We start from the raw sequence: 17,731 nt of genomic DNA on the forward strand, positions 1-17,731 counted from the left end.
TACATCATTAACCTAGATATTTCTGGTTCCAAGTACTCATATCTAACCATGTCACTGAGGTGCCCGCCGGGAGTCCAACTCTATGTGCTTACAGGAACGTATAGTGCTCAAAGATAGCTTTCATCATGATAGTAATTGTCAATCCCAATTTTTTTTATTGAGGTTATGATAGTTTACAACCTTGTGAAATTTCACTTGTACATTATTGTCAGTCATATTATAGGTGCACCACCTCACCCTTTATGTCCACCCCCACCCCCTCTTTCCCCTGGTAACCACTAATCTTTGTCCACGCGTTTCTTTATCTTCCACATATGAGTGGAGTCAAACAGAGACTTTGTTTCTCTGTCTGGCTTATTTCGCTTAACATAATACCCTCAAGGTCCATCCATGTTGTTGTGAATGGGACGATTTTACCCTCAGTCCCAATATTTTTAATCTTAATGTCTAGCCTCTTACCACTCCACTTAGCTGCCTAAGTGTGTTCCTGGGGCTGAACGAATCCTCGCGTTAACATCTAGTATGTACTAAACTCATTAGACTTGTATATATGCCGTCTACATTGTCCAGGGAGAACTGAATTATTTTTCATCCTTATTTTTGTCTAGCACAATGTATTACAATAGCAGTATCTACCAATTATTGAGAGCCTACGAAGTACCATACACGACAGCCCTGGGGAGTAGGTTTTAAATCTCCCTCTCTTTAAGAAGTAAATATATTCAGGCTCAGAGAGGTGGAGAGACTTGCCCAAAATCAAAAAGCCAGTAAGAGGTGGCACATGGAGTATCTCACTGCACTAGCCATAGCCTCGCTGCTAACCTGAGCTGTCTTCAGTTCTACCAGTGTACACTATCATTAAGCACCACCTTCCCAACTACACTATACTCTCATTGAAGGTAGAGAAGACTGTTTAGTTCTCATGTATATCCTGGCATCTGATTCACTCCTAAGCACACGGTAGGCACCCAAGTACCTACCTGGGAAGAGGGTTTGTCTCTTTAACCTGGGAAGAGGGACTGCCTTTAAACACTTCAAGGAGCCTCTAGAAACAAGTCAAAATAAGGTTGTTTTCTAAGTGTGCACTAAAAACTCAAAGCAGAGATGTGATGCCATAAAGTTAAAAAAAATGAACTAGGTAGTTTAGTGTTGTTTACACAGGTGATAGAGCTTACTGAGCAGCAAGGAAGAGATACTAAACAATGATCAGGATGCCAGATATCTCTGTAAGGAGATACACAGTTGTGGTCAGGGAGGGGAGCATCATGGGCTCTGGGGTTTTAATAATCTTTGATTTCATTGCTTTGGGTGGTGGTTACATAGGTTTTCACTTTATAATTGCTCATTATTAACTTCTGTATACATGTTTATGCACTTTTTTGTAGGTATGTATATATTATTTCACAACTGAGACCCACAAAAATAGAATAGGAATGTCTCAGCTCAGAGAGACACCAAGATTTGAATAAAGGTCTTAACATGGCTACATGAAGAATGTATCAGTCAGAAGGGGTTAGTTGGTCATCTATGAAAGAAAATACTTTTAACGCCCAATGATAAAATCTGTGTGGATAAAGAAATATCTCTAACAAGGGACTTTGAGGATTTCTGGTCCCTTTGTCAAAATATTACCTGGAGCGAGATGGACATATTGGATGATGTTAGCCTTATGCCATTAACAGACAAAGAGTTTCTATGCAAGACATGAACTCTTCTCTAATTTCTGGTTCACAAATTATCATAGTCTGTTCTTTCTCACTGTGCAACAATTGAGTACCAGAATTCAGCCCCCTATCAGGTCACACACACACACACACACACACACACATCATACTAGTGCACCGATGTGTCTCAGGGAACATTGTAGTTGACTCCTCAACATCCATTTCATCACCTATTCATCTAAGCCAGTCATGACAAGTCCAATATCTTTGATAATCACTGTTTTTCGATTGGACATGAGACCAAATTCAGTCTCATATGCTGGGCTTGATGGGGGTGGATATCTTCTGGAAAGCATTGTGTCATGGTTTCCCATCCCTTTGAAAAGGGACAGTGGAAGATATTTTCCCTTTCTCTCTTAAAGTTACCGTGCCTAGGTATGAGGCTTGGAACTGCTACAGACATCTTGGGACCAGGATGATGAGGACACTGAGGATGGCAGGGAAAAGAGAAGGAAAGGATCTGAACCCTTGATGACATCCCTGAGCTACAGTTCTCCATGTCTAGAACCCATCCTACTGCTGACTTCCAGTCTATCTTGGAAATGGACCAAATATTTAATGAGTAACAGCTAACAGCCAGGCATTACTGTTGTCTCCGAAGATACCGTAGTAAACAAAACAGACAACTGTCTCTTCCCTCATAGAACTCATATTTTTCAGTAATTGTACAAATAATAAATAAAATAATTAAATTATACTGTGTGTAAGAAGATTATGATGCTCTGGGGAAAAATTAGAGCAAGTTAAGAAAAATATGGAATGCTAAGGAATTGGAATTCTTGTAAAACAGCGGTCAGGATAGGCCAACCTCAGAAGGTGGTATTTGAGCAAAGACTGGAAGGAGCTGGAATGAGCCATTAAATATGTGCAGGAACATTTCAAGCACAAAGAACAGCCAGTGCAGATGCCTTCAAGTAAAAGTGTAACTATTATAGTTAAGGGAGACGTGGAGGCATGTAGTGGGAGTGCAGTTGGATTTTAGAGAAGTACCACAACATCAAATCATGTAGAAACTTGTGAATACTTTGATTTTTTCCTCTCAGTGAGATGGAGAGCAACGGCAGAAGAGTGGCGTGATCTGACTTAGGTTTTAAAAGGATACCTCTGGTTGCTGTGATGGGACCAAACATCAAGGTAAAGTTATAGGAAGATAAACCAGTAAGAATGTTATTGAAATAATCCAGGCAAGAAATGGTAGTGGCTTAGAATCAAGTGGTAGCTGTGGAGGTGGCAAAACTGTTCCCATTCTCCATATATTTAGAACATGTTATCAACAGGATTTCTGAACAGATTTAATGCCAAGACAGACCCACTATTTTTAAGTGAGCATCTAGAATCATAATGTTAATGTTAACTGAGATGAGGAAGAACTAAAGTAGATGCAGTGAGGGGGATGGAATAAGAATCTCTTTTTTTTTCATGGTTAAAATCAAAATGTCTATTAGACATCCATCTGGACTTGCCAAGTGGAGAGGTGGAAGAAACAGACTCTAGAGTTTAAGTTGGATATCTAAATTGGAGAGAGAAGAGGGTATACGTGGCAAATAAAGCCACAATATTGGATGAGATCACCAAGGGAATGAGTGTACGTAGGGAAGAGCAGACGGCCAAGGATCGAATTCTGAGCCATGTCAATGTCAAGAGGTCACAAGGAAAGGAGAACAACCAAGCAGACTGAGGAGTTATACTCATGAGGTCAGAGAACAACCAGGAAAGTATTGTCCTGGAACCCAGGTGTGTGTGTGTGTCGACTGGACTGGATCACGGGGTGTCCAAATATTTGGCTAAACGTTATTTCTGGGTGTGTCTGTGAGGGTGTTTCCAGATGAAAGTAACATTTACATGTGTGGACTCAGTAACACCGTTTGCCCTCCCCAATGGGAGTGGGCATCATCCAATCCTTTAAGGGCCTGAATAGAACAAAAAGGTGGAGGAAGGAAGAATTTGGCCCTTCCTGCCTGCTTGATTGACCTAGGACATCGATCTTCTCCTGTCCTCGGTGCTACTGATTCTCAGGTCTTCAGACTCTGACTGAAAGCTACATCGGCGGCTCCCTTGGTTCTCAGGCCTTTGGAGCTGAACTGAATTACACCACCGGCTTTCCTGGGACTCCAGCTGGCAGCTGCCAGACCAGGGAACTTCTCAGCTTCCACAGCTACATAAGCCAATCCCTTATAATAAATCTCTTCCCATCTATGTATCCGATTGGTTCCGTTTCTCTAGAGAATGGTGACTAATACACCAGGGAAGAAAGTACTCCCAGGCGCAGGGAGTGACCAGCTCTGTCCAAAATTATGGATAGGTCGGTTAAGGAGAGGACTGAGATAGCCATTTAATTTAGAAATATCCATGTCATTGTTACCTTGACCAGAACAGTTCAGTGTAGCTGAAGGTATATAAGCTTGATCAGAGTGTGATTAAGGCAGAATGGGAGGAGAGGAATTGGAGACCGTGAACGCAGACAACTCTCTATGGGAGGTTTGCTATCAAGGGGAGAAGAAATGGCCCTATGGCTGGCACAGGGAGTGAGGTGAAAGAAAGTTTTCTGTTTGGTTGGTTTTGTGTTGTTTTTAAGATGGAAAAAAATAGCACCAGTTTGTATGCTGACAGGACTAATCTAGCAGAGGCAGGAAAAGTGATGATGATGTTACAAATGCTGTGAAAATATGAATTTCCTTTTCGATTTAGCCAATTTAGGTGAGAATTCTCTGCTACTTGCAACCAGAAGAACTTTCACTAACAGAGTGAGCAATGTCTTGGTATGTCTAAGGCTTTTCTGTTTTAGGCCTACTGAGGTATAACTTTTCACAGTACTCTCTTTCCTTCTGGTTTTGGTGATAAATTATATGAACTGGTTTTGATGATAAATTATATGGTCACACTAATTAGTTAGGAACACTGGTTCTGAAGCCATAGATGCCAATCCTGGGCCTGCCACTTACAAGATGCCATCTTAGACAATTTCTTAACTTCTGTGCCTAAGTTTCTTTATATGACAATGGGGCTAATAATTGGCACATAATCTCATGAAGTTTTGCTGACCGACTGAGGTAAAGCGCTTAAAGAGCTTACAAAAGGACTTGCTAAAATGCTAACTATTTCATAAATATGAGGTATCATTAAATCTGCAGACCACGTGATGCAAACTTCCCCATACAGTAAAGAATGTAAACTGCTCGCTGCTTTGTTTTGCCCTTTTGAGACATGGAGCCTTAAAGGTAATTAGACAACATGCAACTAACAGAGTGAAATTATTCACAGCTCCTTTTTACAGGTAAGGAAACAGGGAAATAGAGTATTTAATTAAGATTCAATAGGAATTGAAAAATAAATGTTAATTTGTGACCAACCGTGTCAAGATGCTTGGGGCGATGTTTAATTTTACATGTCCACTTGACTGGGCCTCAGGGTGCCCAGATATTAGGTCAAACGTTATTCTGAGTGTGTCTGTGAGGGTGTTTTTGGATGAGACTAACACTTGAATAGGTAGACTGAGTAAAGCAGGTTGCCCTCTCTAATGTGGGTGTCTCACATCCAATCAGTCAGAGGCCTGAATAGAACGAAAAAGCTGACCTCCCCTCAAGCAGGAGGGAACCGCTCCTGCCTGACCACTTGAGGTGGGACACTGGTCTTTTCCTGCCTTTGGATCTGAACTGAATAACGGCTTCTTTTTGAGACTCGGTCCCAGCAGCTTTTGGACTGGAACTTGCACCATTGGCTCTCCTGGGTCTCCACCTTGCCAACTGTAGATCTTGGGCCTTCTCAGCCTCCATCTTCATGGGAGCCCCAATTCCTAATAAAAAAAATCTCTTTCCATCTCTCTCTGTATATGCTATTGGTTCTGTTCCGTCTCTCTCTGTATATGCTATTGGTTCTGTTCCGTCTCTCTCTGTATATGGTATTGGTTCTGTTCCTCTGGAGAAGGCTGACTAATACACTCGGGAAGGCACAAGCCTCTTGTTGAAGTAAAAGGACATGATGACATGATGTAACTCTGGAAAGAGTGGGCAGTATGTTCACAGGAGTACAGACAATCAGGGTCACAAAACAGGGTTTTCATAAAAAAATTAACTGACGGTTATTAAAGGTTGTGGGAGGCAGAATTCTAAAAATGGTCTCCCAAGATTTCCTGCCATTAGCCCAGGAACAGTGAATAAGAAGAGGCATCACATGCATTTTTGCGTTATGTTACACGGCTAAAGGGACTTTGCAGTTGTAATTAAGGTTACTAAACTGTTGACCTTCAAATAGGGAGATTATCCTAAAGAGCCTAATCTAATCACAGGGGCCCTTTAGAAGCAGACAGTCTTCTCTGGTTAGCAGCAGAAGGGGAAGCAAGAGAGATTGGAAGCTCGAGAAGGATTTGACACACTATTGCTCACTTGAAGATGGAGGGAGCCACATGACGAGAGATATAAGCAGACTCTAGAATCTGAGAGCAGACCCTGAGGACATCTCATGAGGATGTGGTGTCATGGGTCCGACCACCACAGGAGGAGAATCTGCCGACCACCTGAATGAGCCAGGAAGCACCTTCTTCCCCAGAGCCTCCAGGTAAGACCTCCTCCCAGCTGACACCTTGACTTCAGCCTTGTGAGACCCTAAGAGAGAACTCACTTCATCTATGCCACACATCGGACCTATGGAAACTGTGAAATCATAAGTATGGGTCGATTGAATCTGCCCAATTTGTGGCAATCTGTTATGCAGCCATGGAAAACTGATACACAGGTATTTAAGTTATTAGTGTATTGAATGTGTGTGGTTAAGGTATTTCTCAGTATTATCCAACCTACCGAAGAGGTTGAGAAATAATTTCTGGCCCAGCCACCACCACATGTAGCTCCAAGGTGCGAATTAAAATAAGTATGGACAAAGTCACAGGGCAGTGAAGTCTAACTCGAGTGTAACACAGAGGCAAGAACAGACAGCTTGAAGTGTGACAGCAACAATGAGGACACTCTGGTAAGATGGGTGCCACACTCAGTGCGAAGGGCTTGGATGTTGGAGCTGCCTATTCAGTCCCTGCCCTTTAGATAAGGCAGAACATTCCGTTCCAAGGTTCTTTTATGAGACAACAACAGACAAGCACAGTCAGGGGAGTTGCAGGTGGTGGCTCTGAATTAAATTGAAATAAATTACTACGAAAAAAGGTCTGAAGTCATAGACATGCTTTGAGGCTTTAGAGTCAGACAGACTGGCTCTATTATTCTGTGATCCTAGCTGAGTTCCAGAATTTTAATTTATTAATTACGTGTGTGTCTGTGTGCGCATGCATATGTAAAACACCCCCTTGATAAACAACTCTGACATCTTTAGAGGCCCCTGGGGTTTACATCTGCCTGCGTGATTATCTGTACTAAGACAGCTGGATCAGCTTGAACGATCCCTCTAGCCCCAGAGACTACCACGGTGCATGGCACATATGGATTTTCTGACTTTCATCCCAGCTCCCTGTATTCACTAGCTTCTAGTACCACTGTATTGCTGACTTCCTGGCTTCATAATCAGAGTCAGCCTTTCTAATAATCTCTCAGTGTCTGAAATGGGCTTAGAGTGGGAGAACATTTGAAACTCCCCTAGGCTCTGGAAATACAAAGTGACTGACGCACAAAAGTCATGAAAAATTTAACTGGAGAAACGAATAAATATAAGACTGGTGATTTGATTATTTAATTTTCTGGTGAAAATCATAAATATTCAGGAATATGGAACCAAGTCTGTGAGCCCCCAAATAATGGAATATCAGGTTCAGGCACGCATGATCATAGTCACAAGGACTCAGTTTCCCTGATCCGACTCCTGCTCCCATTGCTTCTATTCTTCCTCAGTCCAATTTTTGTATCCTCTTCCTCTCCCCCACCCCCCCGGCACTGCAAATGTACCCTGTGGAGACTTCTAATTCAGAAATTACACTTCTTTTTTTGTTGTTTTCCTGCTGGGAGGATGGTTTACTTGCACTTTGCTTACCTTGTAGGAAGTACACTACCTGAAATATGATAGGCATTGCTGAAGGTTTGCTGAATTCATTTATTTCATACCGAAACTTTGACAGCAACAACACCTACTTTCAATCTGGATGGTAGTCCACTAAATGCTTCCTCTGTAGGTGGCATATGTGTGGCTTTTGAGTAGCACGTGCCATGAAAACTCTCCTAGAGAAGCTAAAAGGTGTTGGAGGATGAGAAATCTGGTCCATTTGTCCATATGCCTCTACACAGCATGTGGCATAGGTTTCAGCACACAATATGGCTTAAAGCAACAATTCCCAGACCTTAGCCATGTCGACGCCTTTCCATATCTGCCACCCTCAACTGAAATGTTATAAACTTCGTGTTTTACTGCAAAGAAAAGTATTATTTATCAGGAGTAAAACTGTAAAAATCAAGGGGCCAGCTCCGTGGCCGAGTGGTTAAGTTCGCGCGCTCCGCTGTGGCGGCCCAGGGTTCAGATCCTGGACGCAGACATGGCGCTGCTCGTCAGGCCACGCTGAGGTGGCGTCCCACATCCCACAACTGGAAGCAACTAAGATATACAAGTGTGTAAGGGGCGGGGTTTGGGAAGATAAAGCAGAAAAAAAAAAAAAGATTGGCAACAGTTGTTAGCCCAGGTGCCAATCTTTAAGGAAAAAAAGACTGTAAAATCAATAAAGTGATGACATAGCAATGGCATGGAATTTTAAAATTTACACTGGTGACTTTCGAGAAAACAGGAATTTTTCGAATTCTTTTTTTAATGTGCAGATATGCTCACCAATGCAGGCTTTGGATTGTAACAGCAGTTCTTCTAAAGCCCAGCTTTGCCACTTCCTGGCTGTGTGGTTAGGGGCAAGTTATCCATCCTCCTGACGCTTACTTTTCTCATTTGTGAAACTGGAATCATGGTACTTACGTCACAGGGATTTTATGAAAATTATCAGTGAGATATGTAAAGGATCTGACACATGGTAGGCCCTCAAAGAGCTTTTATTACCTCTTCTAATACTGCAGTTTTGAAACAACAACAAAAAACCCAAATAGGGTTCCTTTATAAGAATTTTGGGAATTATGCACATCAGAAAGTTCATTGAAAGCAACAAATCAAGGATACTTCCTTTGAGGTATAGGCTGGTAGTCGAAGCTGTTGGATCAAAGCTAAAGTGAAGTGTAGAAACCAAAAATCTAATTCGTGCCCTCTCTTAGGAGGTGTAATATTGTATTTTGGGAAAACTGCCAACAAGACCACTGATTTTCAAACTTGCCTTGAAATACATAACCTATGAGAAGATGGGAAAAAAGAAAAGGAAAAGCTGTTTTCCTACCAATCTCGAATTCCAGAGAACGGTGCCCGGTTCAGAGCCTATGGTCACAGACACCCCACCATGGTGCTCACTGATGATGCATCTTTGCAGAACGAGCTGACTTTATTGGGGGTACTTGAAGCTTTTACTGTGAAAGACGGAATGCGGCCATTTTCCTGATCCCGATTTTGATCTCAAACCTCACTTGTGTGTGCCTTGTTGTCTTCATCTAAGGAAGCTAGGAAATTTGTGGAACAGCGTGGTGACCCCGAGAAACCTTTGTTTCTTCTGAGGGAATGGGTCTCATGGTGCCTGGGCCTGTGGGTGCACAGCATCATTGATAAGTCAACTATCTTCCATCCTGGGCGGGATTGATGTCTTTGTGGAAGGGAAGGCGTCCTGCCAAGAAGAGGATTCTCAGACAAGGAAATTAGCTCTGCAACAAAAACCCTCCTCGGATCCATCTCATCAAAGTCAAGAAGGAGTTGTAAATAACAATTATCCTATTCCTTTACAAAGACTTGAAATAGCTATCTTTCATCTGCCACAGCAGGAATCAGTGTTGAATATACCAACATTTGGCCAAAGGAGCTGGGAGAGATCTCTGGGGTGAACAGCTTCTGAGAGCGTTAGGAGACGCGATGATAACCTTGGAGAGCTCAATCAGTGGGAAAAGGGAGGGGAATCAGAGAGGACTGCTGGGGGCAAGTTCAGCTGGGCTCTGCCTGCCCTGCACTCTTTGTGGGGTGTTATGGTCAATGAGCCCTGAGTTTCTACCTCATTTGGCTACCTACTAAGTGTCAGATCCTGGGCCGTTTACATAATGCCCTTGATCTTAATATTCCCCTTTATGAAATGGGAATGCAAATATTTCCCTCAAAGGGTTTTTGGTAGAATTAGATGAAATAAGATCGATGAAGAGCCTGGTGGAGTGCCCATCATTATGTGTACTATTACTTAACATTAATCTCAACCATTCTGTCAACTATTTCATTCCATTGCTTTGCTTTCATTGTTTAATTATAGAATTGTGTTTTATTCTCAAAGACACAGTTGTATCTAAACAAAATATACTATGTAAATTATAGTACCTGTTCTGCCAAGATAAAAGCAAAAACCACCGAGGTGATGAATGACCGGGATCTGGAAACACCACCCTAAGTCAGGCTGTGTAGTAAAAACTGTGCCAGCCCTATGAGGGATTCGCCAAAAGTGAGTCAGACCTCTGGCCCTCAGCTGTCTCGCAGCCGACTAACAGAGTTTGCATGGAAGCTGATACATGCATGGTGCTGACCCAGATGGCACCTACTGGAAGAACTGTGGTTTGGAAACAGAATGTTTTCCCTATTAGGGTCACTTTCAAAAGATTAATTAATCAATTAACTAATTCATTAATTCGACAAATATTCAGTGGTGTCTTTCCAGTTGTATCAGAAAGTGTGCTGGCTGGTGGATTGACAAAGACCAGTGAAACACGGCCCTTGCCCTCAAGGGTGTCTCAATGTAGCAAAGGAGACAGGCATGTTCATTACATCAACAGATATGGTCTGGATGACTATACTGTGTGCTCAGCAAAGTTCAGGGCTGCTTGTGAGAAACCATTGAGCAAGAGACAAAGATCCCTAACATCAAGGAGTTTATGTCCAAGCAGGAGCTATGGGGGAGGAGAGAGATAAGCAATAAACACAACGACACAGTAGATAACATAATCTGTTAGGTGATAAGTGCTCTAACAAAGAGACAATTTAGGCCGAGGTAAGGGGGGATCAGGAATATGGGGTGGTGGAAAAGATGAGTGCACTCAGCAATAGAAAATACGGTGGCCTGGGTAGACCTCACTGAGAAGCTCAGAACTGAGCCAAGGCTTGATGGAAGTGAGGAAGTCAGCCGGGGTAGGGAGCATCCCAGGTGGAGGGAATAGCTACAGCAAAGGCCCTGAGGAGGGAGCCTGGCTGACATAATGCAGAAAGCGCCCAGAGTCCAGCAGAGCCAGAGAGGAGTGACTGAGGGGAGAGCCTAAGGGTAAGTCAAAGAGCAAACAGGGCCCTGACCTCCCAGGGCCTCGTAGACCTGTGTGAGGATTTAGCATTTGACTCTGTCGCACGAACAGAGGAGCACTAGGACGGGTTTCGGTGCTGAATGAGAAGTCTGTATGGGGACAGGATCAGTGAAAGGGAGGTACACAGCAGTCAGGGAGCTAGAGGTCGTGACCAATGAAGCAGGAGAAATCAAGGAGTGCTGCCTCTTTGAGAGAGTGGAAGCACTCACCTGGACTTGACATCCATCAATCTTTGTGTTCACACCCTCAACTCTGTGCACACCCGTGCCATTACTCACAAAAATCACGCAATTAGAAGTCCTGTATTCATCCCGTGATCTATCAATTAATCGAATGAAAAACTGGGGAGGCATTTTTTGTTCCAGTCGCTTTGCTTTTGAGAAGTTTTCCCTGACTCACTTAGCACAGCCCCTCCGTGAAGCCAATTCTGTGGCTGCGAGAAAATCAGTGTCCACGGTACAGGAAGAAACAAGGAATTTGGGAACCTATGGAGAGTGGTTCGAAAGACACAACCCACTCAACCTCCCCAAGTGCAAAGACATGTATGGAGCTGCCTATGTTCGCTCCTCTTTCATTTTGAACCTCTAATAAACAATTAGGTATAATAATAACTGTCCTTTTTGATCCATGTAGCTTCTGTCACGGTCTTGCATTCAGTCGCTGTATTTTGAATCCCTGCTGGACACCAAGTTCCAGGCACTGTGCTGACTCAGGGGGAACAGGTATGTTTCGGGCTGGCTCCCAGCCTTTAAATTCCTTACAAACACGCAGACAGATCATGACAGAGCTCCTTGATTAGAGCAATGACAGAATCAAAGTCAAGGGAGCCTGCGACAAGAAAGGAGGGTAATTTAATCCCAGTGTAAGGGGTGAGTGAGTACACACGGTCAGGAAAGCCTTTTTCGCGAGAGGCGAGGTTAATGAGGTAGGTGATTTTATTACCCCCATTTTACAGATAAGAAATATTAAAGTCAAAGAAACTTACTTACTTAAGGCTGCATAGCTACTGAGGGAGCCAGATTTATACTCCAGGGCATTTGGTTTATAAAACACCTTTTTTTGGTCTCGTTGACTACTACTAAGATCACTTCCCCTGACTCTGTTTCCCTTTAACGTACCTTGAAATCTTCTCAGCTACGTTGTGGTCACTCTCCTGAAAGCTGGGTTCAGCTGTGAATTCTATCAGGCTCTGAGAAGGTCTGTGACAGTCTCTATCCGAGGGAACAGCTGTTCTGGAGAGCTCCTCTCTCTTAGAATCGTACTCCCCTTAAAAGTTAGTCCCCAAAGTGGCAGCTCTAGGTGCCACGCCCATGGAGATGGGAATAATAACCGCCCGCTCAAGATATAATGGGCTGTCGAGAACACAGGCTACAGGGCTCAACACAGGGCCTGGCACAGAGACTGTGCTCCACAAGTATTCCATGCCTTGACCTCATCCCTTTCCTTCCGATCAAGGGAAAGGTCACTGTCAACCTCTTCAAGCAGAGGTTCAATTTCTACTACGGAGAATGTTTCTTCTCTCCCTTATTTTTGGTTGGATTTTGGTGCATGGCAGTTAACGGTTGTGTCAGCTAGCTTTTGATGCATAACAGACAACCCTCAAATTGAGTGACTTTAAACAACAACCAATTCTGTTGCTCACAATTCTGCAGGTCAGCAGTTTCAGCCAGGCTCAGCTGAGTGGTCCTTATGCATAAGAAGGCTTGCTTGTGCAACTGTGGTCAGAGCCTTGTCAGCTAGGTGGCTCTGCTGGGAGCCGGGTGGTCTAGGATGGTCTTACCCACCTTTCTGGCAATGGGTTCACTGTCAGCTGGGATGAAAGGGATGCATGGGCCAGGGTCTCTCATCATCCACCTAGCCAGGGCCTCAGCACATTGTCGTCACCTTGTTTCAAGAGCGGCGAGAGAGTGCAAGTACTTTTTAATTCTCTGCTTGCTTCACACTTGCTACTAGTCCCATGGGACAAAGCAAGTTCCATCGCCAAGGCCAAGGACAATGGGGGAGGAGATACAGGCCTGCACAAATGGCAGTTGTTACTGTAAGACTCTACCACTACGCTGGTTTACGAAATAACCTTGTTCATCACCACAGAAATATTTACCTATGGATAAACCAGACAGTGGAATGCCAGTCTCTCAAAAATGATTTTGACTCTTCTTTAGAAGAAGTCATAACCATCTTGCTCTATGGGTCTAACAGGTGAATAATAAAATTATTTTATGAAATTCTGGGGGAAAAAAACTAATTTGAAATTTTTCTCGTCATTGTACTAAACTTGTAAGTTGTGGATGTCTTATCCCGAAACACGCTATGACTTTGCCAGTGGGAATCCAGCCTGTACATCTTTCCTGATTATAGTGCTGCTATTGCTCTCCCTTCCAACAAATGCGCCCCAAGCAGACGCATATTGCAGAGGCATAATGTGATGGAGAAGTGATGGCATAGACCAGAAAACGGCAGCTCTACCGAGACAAGGAGATAGTACCTGGTAACCGTAAAGCAGACTTGTGACGTGGCGGGGGCCTAGTTGGGCAACCCTTCCCCCCAGACACCAGCCAAATCCCCAGCTTTGCGAGAGTTCCTCTTGGTTTATTCGAATCATCTTTCAAAGCTGAGTACAAGTTTTATCATTTTCTACTACAGTGTCCTAACCATATGTTTTTAGGATCCCTTGCTACTTTATTTATTTTGTGGTGGCTGATAGTGCTACTGTGAATGTCATCATTTCCCCATCCTATTTTTTACACGATTACTGCTGGCATACATGGAAGCTCTTGGTATTTCAAATATCAACATTTCATTCTGCCACTTAAAGGAATTCATTTTTATATCGTTTCTTAGGTGTTTCCCAAGAACATATTCATATCATCTGCCAATAATGACAATTTCGTCTTCTTTACCAAAATGACAGATCTTTTCTCTTTACAATCTCACACACTGGAAAGAATGTCTAAAACGATATTTAAGAATATTGGTGATAATAGGTATATTTGCCTAGATCCTGACTGTAATGGATTTTTTCCTAGTTGTCGAACACTATCTGTGTATGTGTGCGTACGGACCCACCGAGGAATACAGCTAGCTGACATCTATTTTCCTAGTTCGTTTTGAATCATGAGCTGTCGTCCTCCTTCAAATGTTCCTTGATCGTCCACATATCGTTAACAGACGATCAGTTGCGGTAGTGTCTCTACTGGTTGCAGTCCTTCTCATTACGCCTCCGTCTTGCCATTTTCTTCGTATACCACCCGTACCTGTATTTATGTCATGTTATGCTCTAGATATTGCAGCTGTGTTGCCACCGGGAACAGGATCATTTTTACGAGCTATTTTGGGCATAAATGGAGGGTAGCAGACCCTTGGGAAGCTGAACTACCTTGTTATTTAAAAACTGGACTGTAAGTTTCATGACTCCTTTCCACTTACCTTTCAGGTTCAATTTCCCCTCGATGAAGGGGTTATTTCACCAGAAAAGTGAGTTTTCATAATCCTGCTTGGCTGATGCCAGCCAGAGGGTCTGTGGGGAAGACAGAGACAAAGATGCCTAAGCTGCAATAGGGCAAAAGTTAGGAGACATCAGAGGTCTTCTCCATAAGGCTACTGTTAGAGCAGGGAAACAATATACAAGGAAAAATATAGAAGGAGAGGGAAGGCTTGAGGTTGTTAGATTTTTGGCTGTGGGGGGCCACTTCTTGGCCAAGAGGACAGGATGACCAGAGAGGTGAGAGAGCACCAAGTGGCCTTGCTGGAGTCCCCGTCCCACGCCAGGGGCCTTCCAAAAACCAAAATGTAAAGCATGAAGAGATTTCCACAGGCGTGTCTTCCAAAACCCCAACCGGTACTTATCAACGAGAAAGAGAGAAGGGCGGAGTGTGCGGAGGATCGAGGTTCTCGGGACTTAATCAAACACTACTCGGGGGGTTCTCCAGTTGTTGGGCGAATATGGCTCAAAGTGCAAAGGGCTGAACCAAGTAAGGCAAGGAGTTTACTGATGAGGAAACTGAGGAACAGAAGTTAGGTAAGATGTCAAGAGGGGCTCAAGACAAGTGTTAAGCAACGGGCTGTGCCAAGATGCCTGGCAAGGTGAAGAACCTGTTGAAGAAAGAAAACTGTATGACATGACTCAGCAGAGATTAGGTCCTGTTTTGCCAAGAATACCGAGGATCGTTTTGACAAAACTGGGGCCTTGCTCTAAATAAGCCGGTCCTATTCATCGTGGGCGATGGTGATGACGATGCCCTTGATCTTACTGCGTGTAAAAGGACTGCGCGTGTGTGTGTGTTTCCTGCAACCTGGTGGGGTGAGGAGAAACGTCCGGCCACGCCACAGCCACGTTCAGCTCTAAGGCACACGTGGAAAGAACCTGGGCCCAAGGCACAATGCGGTGAATTGAACCCTGGGGGAAGGAGATTCCCAGCCTGAGGCGCGCGGGGCGCCTGCGCAGTGGGCCCCAGGCGCTGCGCGCTGCGGGAGCCGCGAGACCCCCGCCCCCGCCCCCGCCCCCGCCCCCGCCCCCGCCCCTCGCCCGCCAACGTGAACGCGCACGCGAATGGAGACGCGAACGCGCACGCGAATGCGCCTCACCTCGCTCAACCCCTGCCCGGGCGGCTGAGCAGGGAGGGAGGCGCGCGCCCTACCTGCTGAGGGGGCCGCGGGTGGGCTGTGTGCAGAGTGGCGGGCTCCCCGGCGGCGGCGGCGGCTGCGGCGGCGGCTGCGGCGGCGGCTGCGGCAGCGCCACCTCCTCCCTTCGGGCGTCTGCGCTCGGGACCCTCCGCCGCGCGAGGGACGGACTGACTGACGTACCTCGCCCGCCCCCGCCCCCGCCTCATCTTCCCCTAGGCTCCGGGGCTCCCCGGCTGAGGCGCCTCTCTCTCCCCGCCCCTCGCCCTCGGCCCTTCCTCTCCCGGCACCTCGGGCGGCGGCGGCCAGAGCAGCAGCGAGCGGCGGGAGCAGGCGGCCTCGAGGATGAAGTGCAAGCCGAACCAGACGCGGACCTACGACCCGGAGGGGTTCAAGAAGCGGGCGGCGTGCCTGTGCTTCCGGAGCGAGCGCGAGGACGAGGTGCTGTTAGTGAGCAGCAGTCGGTACCCGGACCGCTGGATCGTGCCGGGCGGGGGCATGGAGCCCGAGGAGGAGCCGGGCGGCGCGGCAGTCCGAGAGGTGTACGAAGAGGCGGGAGTCAAGGGGAAGTTAGGCCGGCTCCTGGGCATTTTCGAACAGAACCAAGATCGCAAGCACCGAACGTACGTGTATGTACTGACTGTCACTGAGATTCTGGAGGATTGGGAAGATTCGGTTAGCATTGGGAGGAAGCGAGAGTGGTTCAAAATCGAAGATGCGATCAAGGTTCTCCAGTGCCACAAGCCCGTGCATGCCGAATATCTGGAAAAACTAAAGCTGGGCGGTTCCCCAACCAATGGAAACTCCGTGGCCCCGTCCCCGCCAGAGAGCGATCCCTAGTATGTACGGCTCCTGCACAGACTTCTGCTTTCCGCCTCCCTTAGAATAAATAGTGGCCGGAGCACCCCTGTGCCGTGTGCGGTCTTCGGGGCGGAGGGAGGCTTCTTTTGTTTCCTTGGCAGACCTCTGAATCACGCTTGCAGACCGCCTCAGTTGCCAGGCACTGTTTTCAATTTGCGCGTTTTTCAGATGCTTTGAAAATCGCTTCTGGTAGCGCTGTAACATATTTCGGAAAGCCAAAGCCACGTGGGTTTTTTTTTAAAGGTGCCTTAACTGCTCACCCAGCCCTTGGGGGGGAGCTGTGCGTGTGTGTGTGTACACGTGTGTACGCGCTGTGGTTTGTTCTTTTACGTTTCACACATACTTTGTGTGTGTGTGTGTGTGTGTGTGCGCGCGCGCGCGCACGTGTGCTTTTTTGGTACCATTCTTGTGGTTTGTTTCGTAGGGATCTGATCGCTTGGTTGTGTGGCATCTTTCATTAATTTTTTTTCTTGTTTTCTCGTTCATAGCATTCGCCCTTGTCAGTAAGCCCTTCTGTGATGGGAATTGGTTTAAGCGATCAGTTTTGAATTTAAAAAACATTTAAGAAATTTTACATCTTGTGCTCTTTCCGCACTGGACCATAATTTGATCTCTAGAAATTTAATCTAGTTTGCCCTTTTCGGAAATTTCTTTATTCTTATGTAGATAATTTGACTTTCAGAAAAAAAATTTCTCACCTGGTAATTTTTCACTGCTTACTTGAAATGGCCGTTTCCCCATTTTCCCCCTACAAGCACCAACGAAGTTTAACAAAGTGTTACTTCTTAGGAAGGTATTGTTGGCCAAGCACATCCCGAGGTGTACATATTAGCATGAAAACTGTGTTCGTGGAGTATGATGTAGCATGCTCAGCCTCCAACTCCATTGCCTTTTTCTTAATACCCTAGAAGAAGCATAGTTCTCTAAATGTAAGTTAGTTTTTGGAAGAAAGTTATTTCCCACGTTTGAATTTGGGATATTCCAGTTAAACTTGTCTGAGTGCCAGTAGCCAGAAGAATGGAATCTTATATGGTAATTACATCCCAATTAAGCGAGTTAGCTTTCTTGATATTCAGCTGTTACAGACTTCTCAGTGTTAGGGCAGTTTCTCTTAAACATTTAGGATAAACGTTTGTTCTCACAGGACAAACTTTGCGGTACCGAATTAAAAGATCTTACATTTGCCTT

General features: G+C 45.1%; 2 protein-coding genes across 3 annotated transcripts in view; one reads left to right on the forward strand and one right to left on the reverse strand.

Annotated features, from left to right (window-relative positions):
• Positions 1–15,891, reverse strand: part of LOC139080856 (probable fibrosin-1) — a 64,613-nt gene extending 48,722 nt beyond the window's left edge. Inside the window, exons 1-2 of one of the 2 annotated variants that reach the window (XM_070603346.1) lie at positions 15,700–15,891; positions 14,489–14,579 (exon numbers count right to left, since the gene is read on the reverse strand). In XM_070603346.1, the coding sequence (XP_070459447.1) occupies positions 14,526–14,579; positions 15,700–15,891 (246 nt within the window). In that variant the 3' untranslated portion in view covers positions 14,489–14,525. Of the gene's footprint in view, positions 1–14,392; positions 14,580–15,699 lie in introns of those variants that run through there. The other variant, XM_070603345.1, reaches the window with a different exon arrangement.
• A 122-nt stretch (positions 15,892–16,013) lies between these two features.
• Positions 16,014–17,001, forward strand: LOC103545898 (diphosphoinositol polyphosphate phosphohydrolase 3-beta). The gene has a single exon (XM_008512417.2). The coding sequence runs from the start codon at positions 16,028–16,030 to the stop codon at positions 16,520–16,522; it is 495 nt and encodes a 164-aa protein (XP_008510639.2). The 5' UTR covers positions 16,014–16,027; the 3' UTR covers positions 16,523–17,001.
• Positions 17,002–17,731: the final 730 nt, after the last annotated feature.

The sequence above is a fragment of the Equus przewalskii genome, chromosome X, assembly GCF_037783145.1.
Source record: "Equus przewalskii isolate Varuska chromosome X, EquPr2, whole genome shotgun sequence".
Lineage (NCBI taxonomy): Eukaryota > Metazoa > Chordata > Mammalia > Perissodactyla > Equidae > Equus > Equus przewalskii.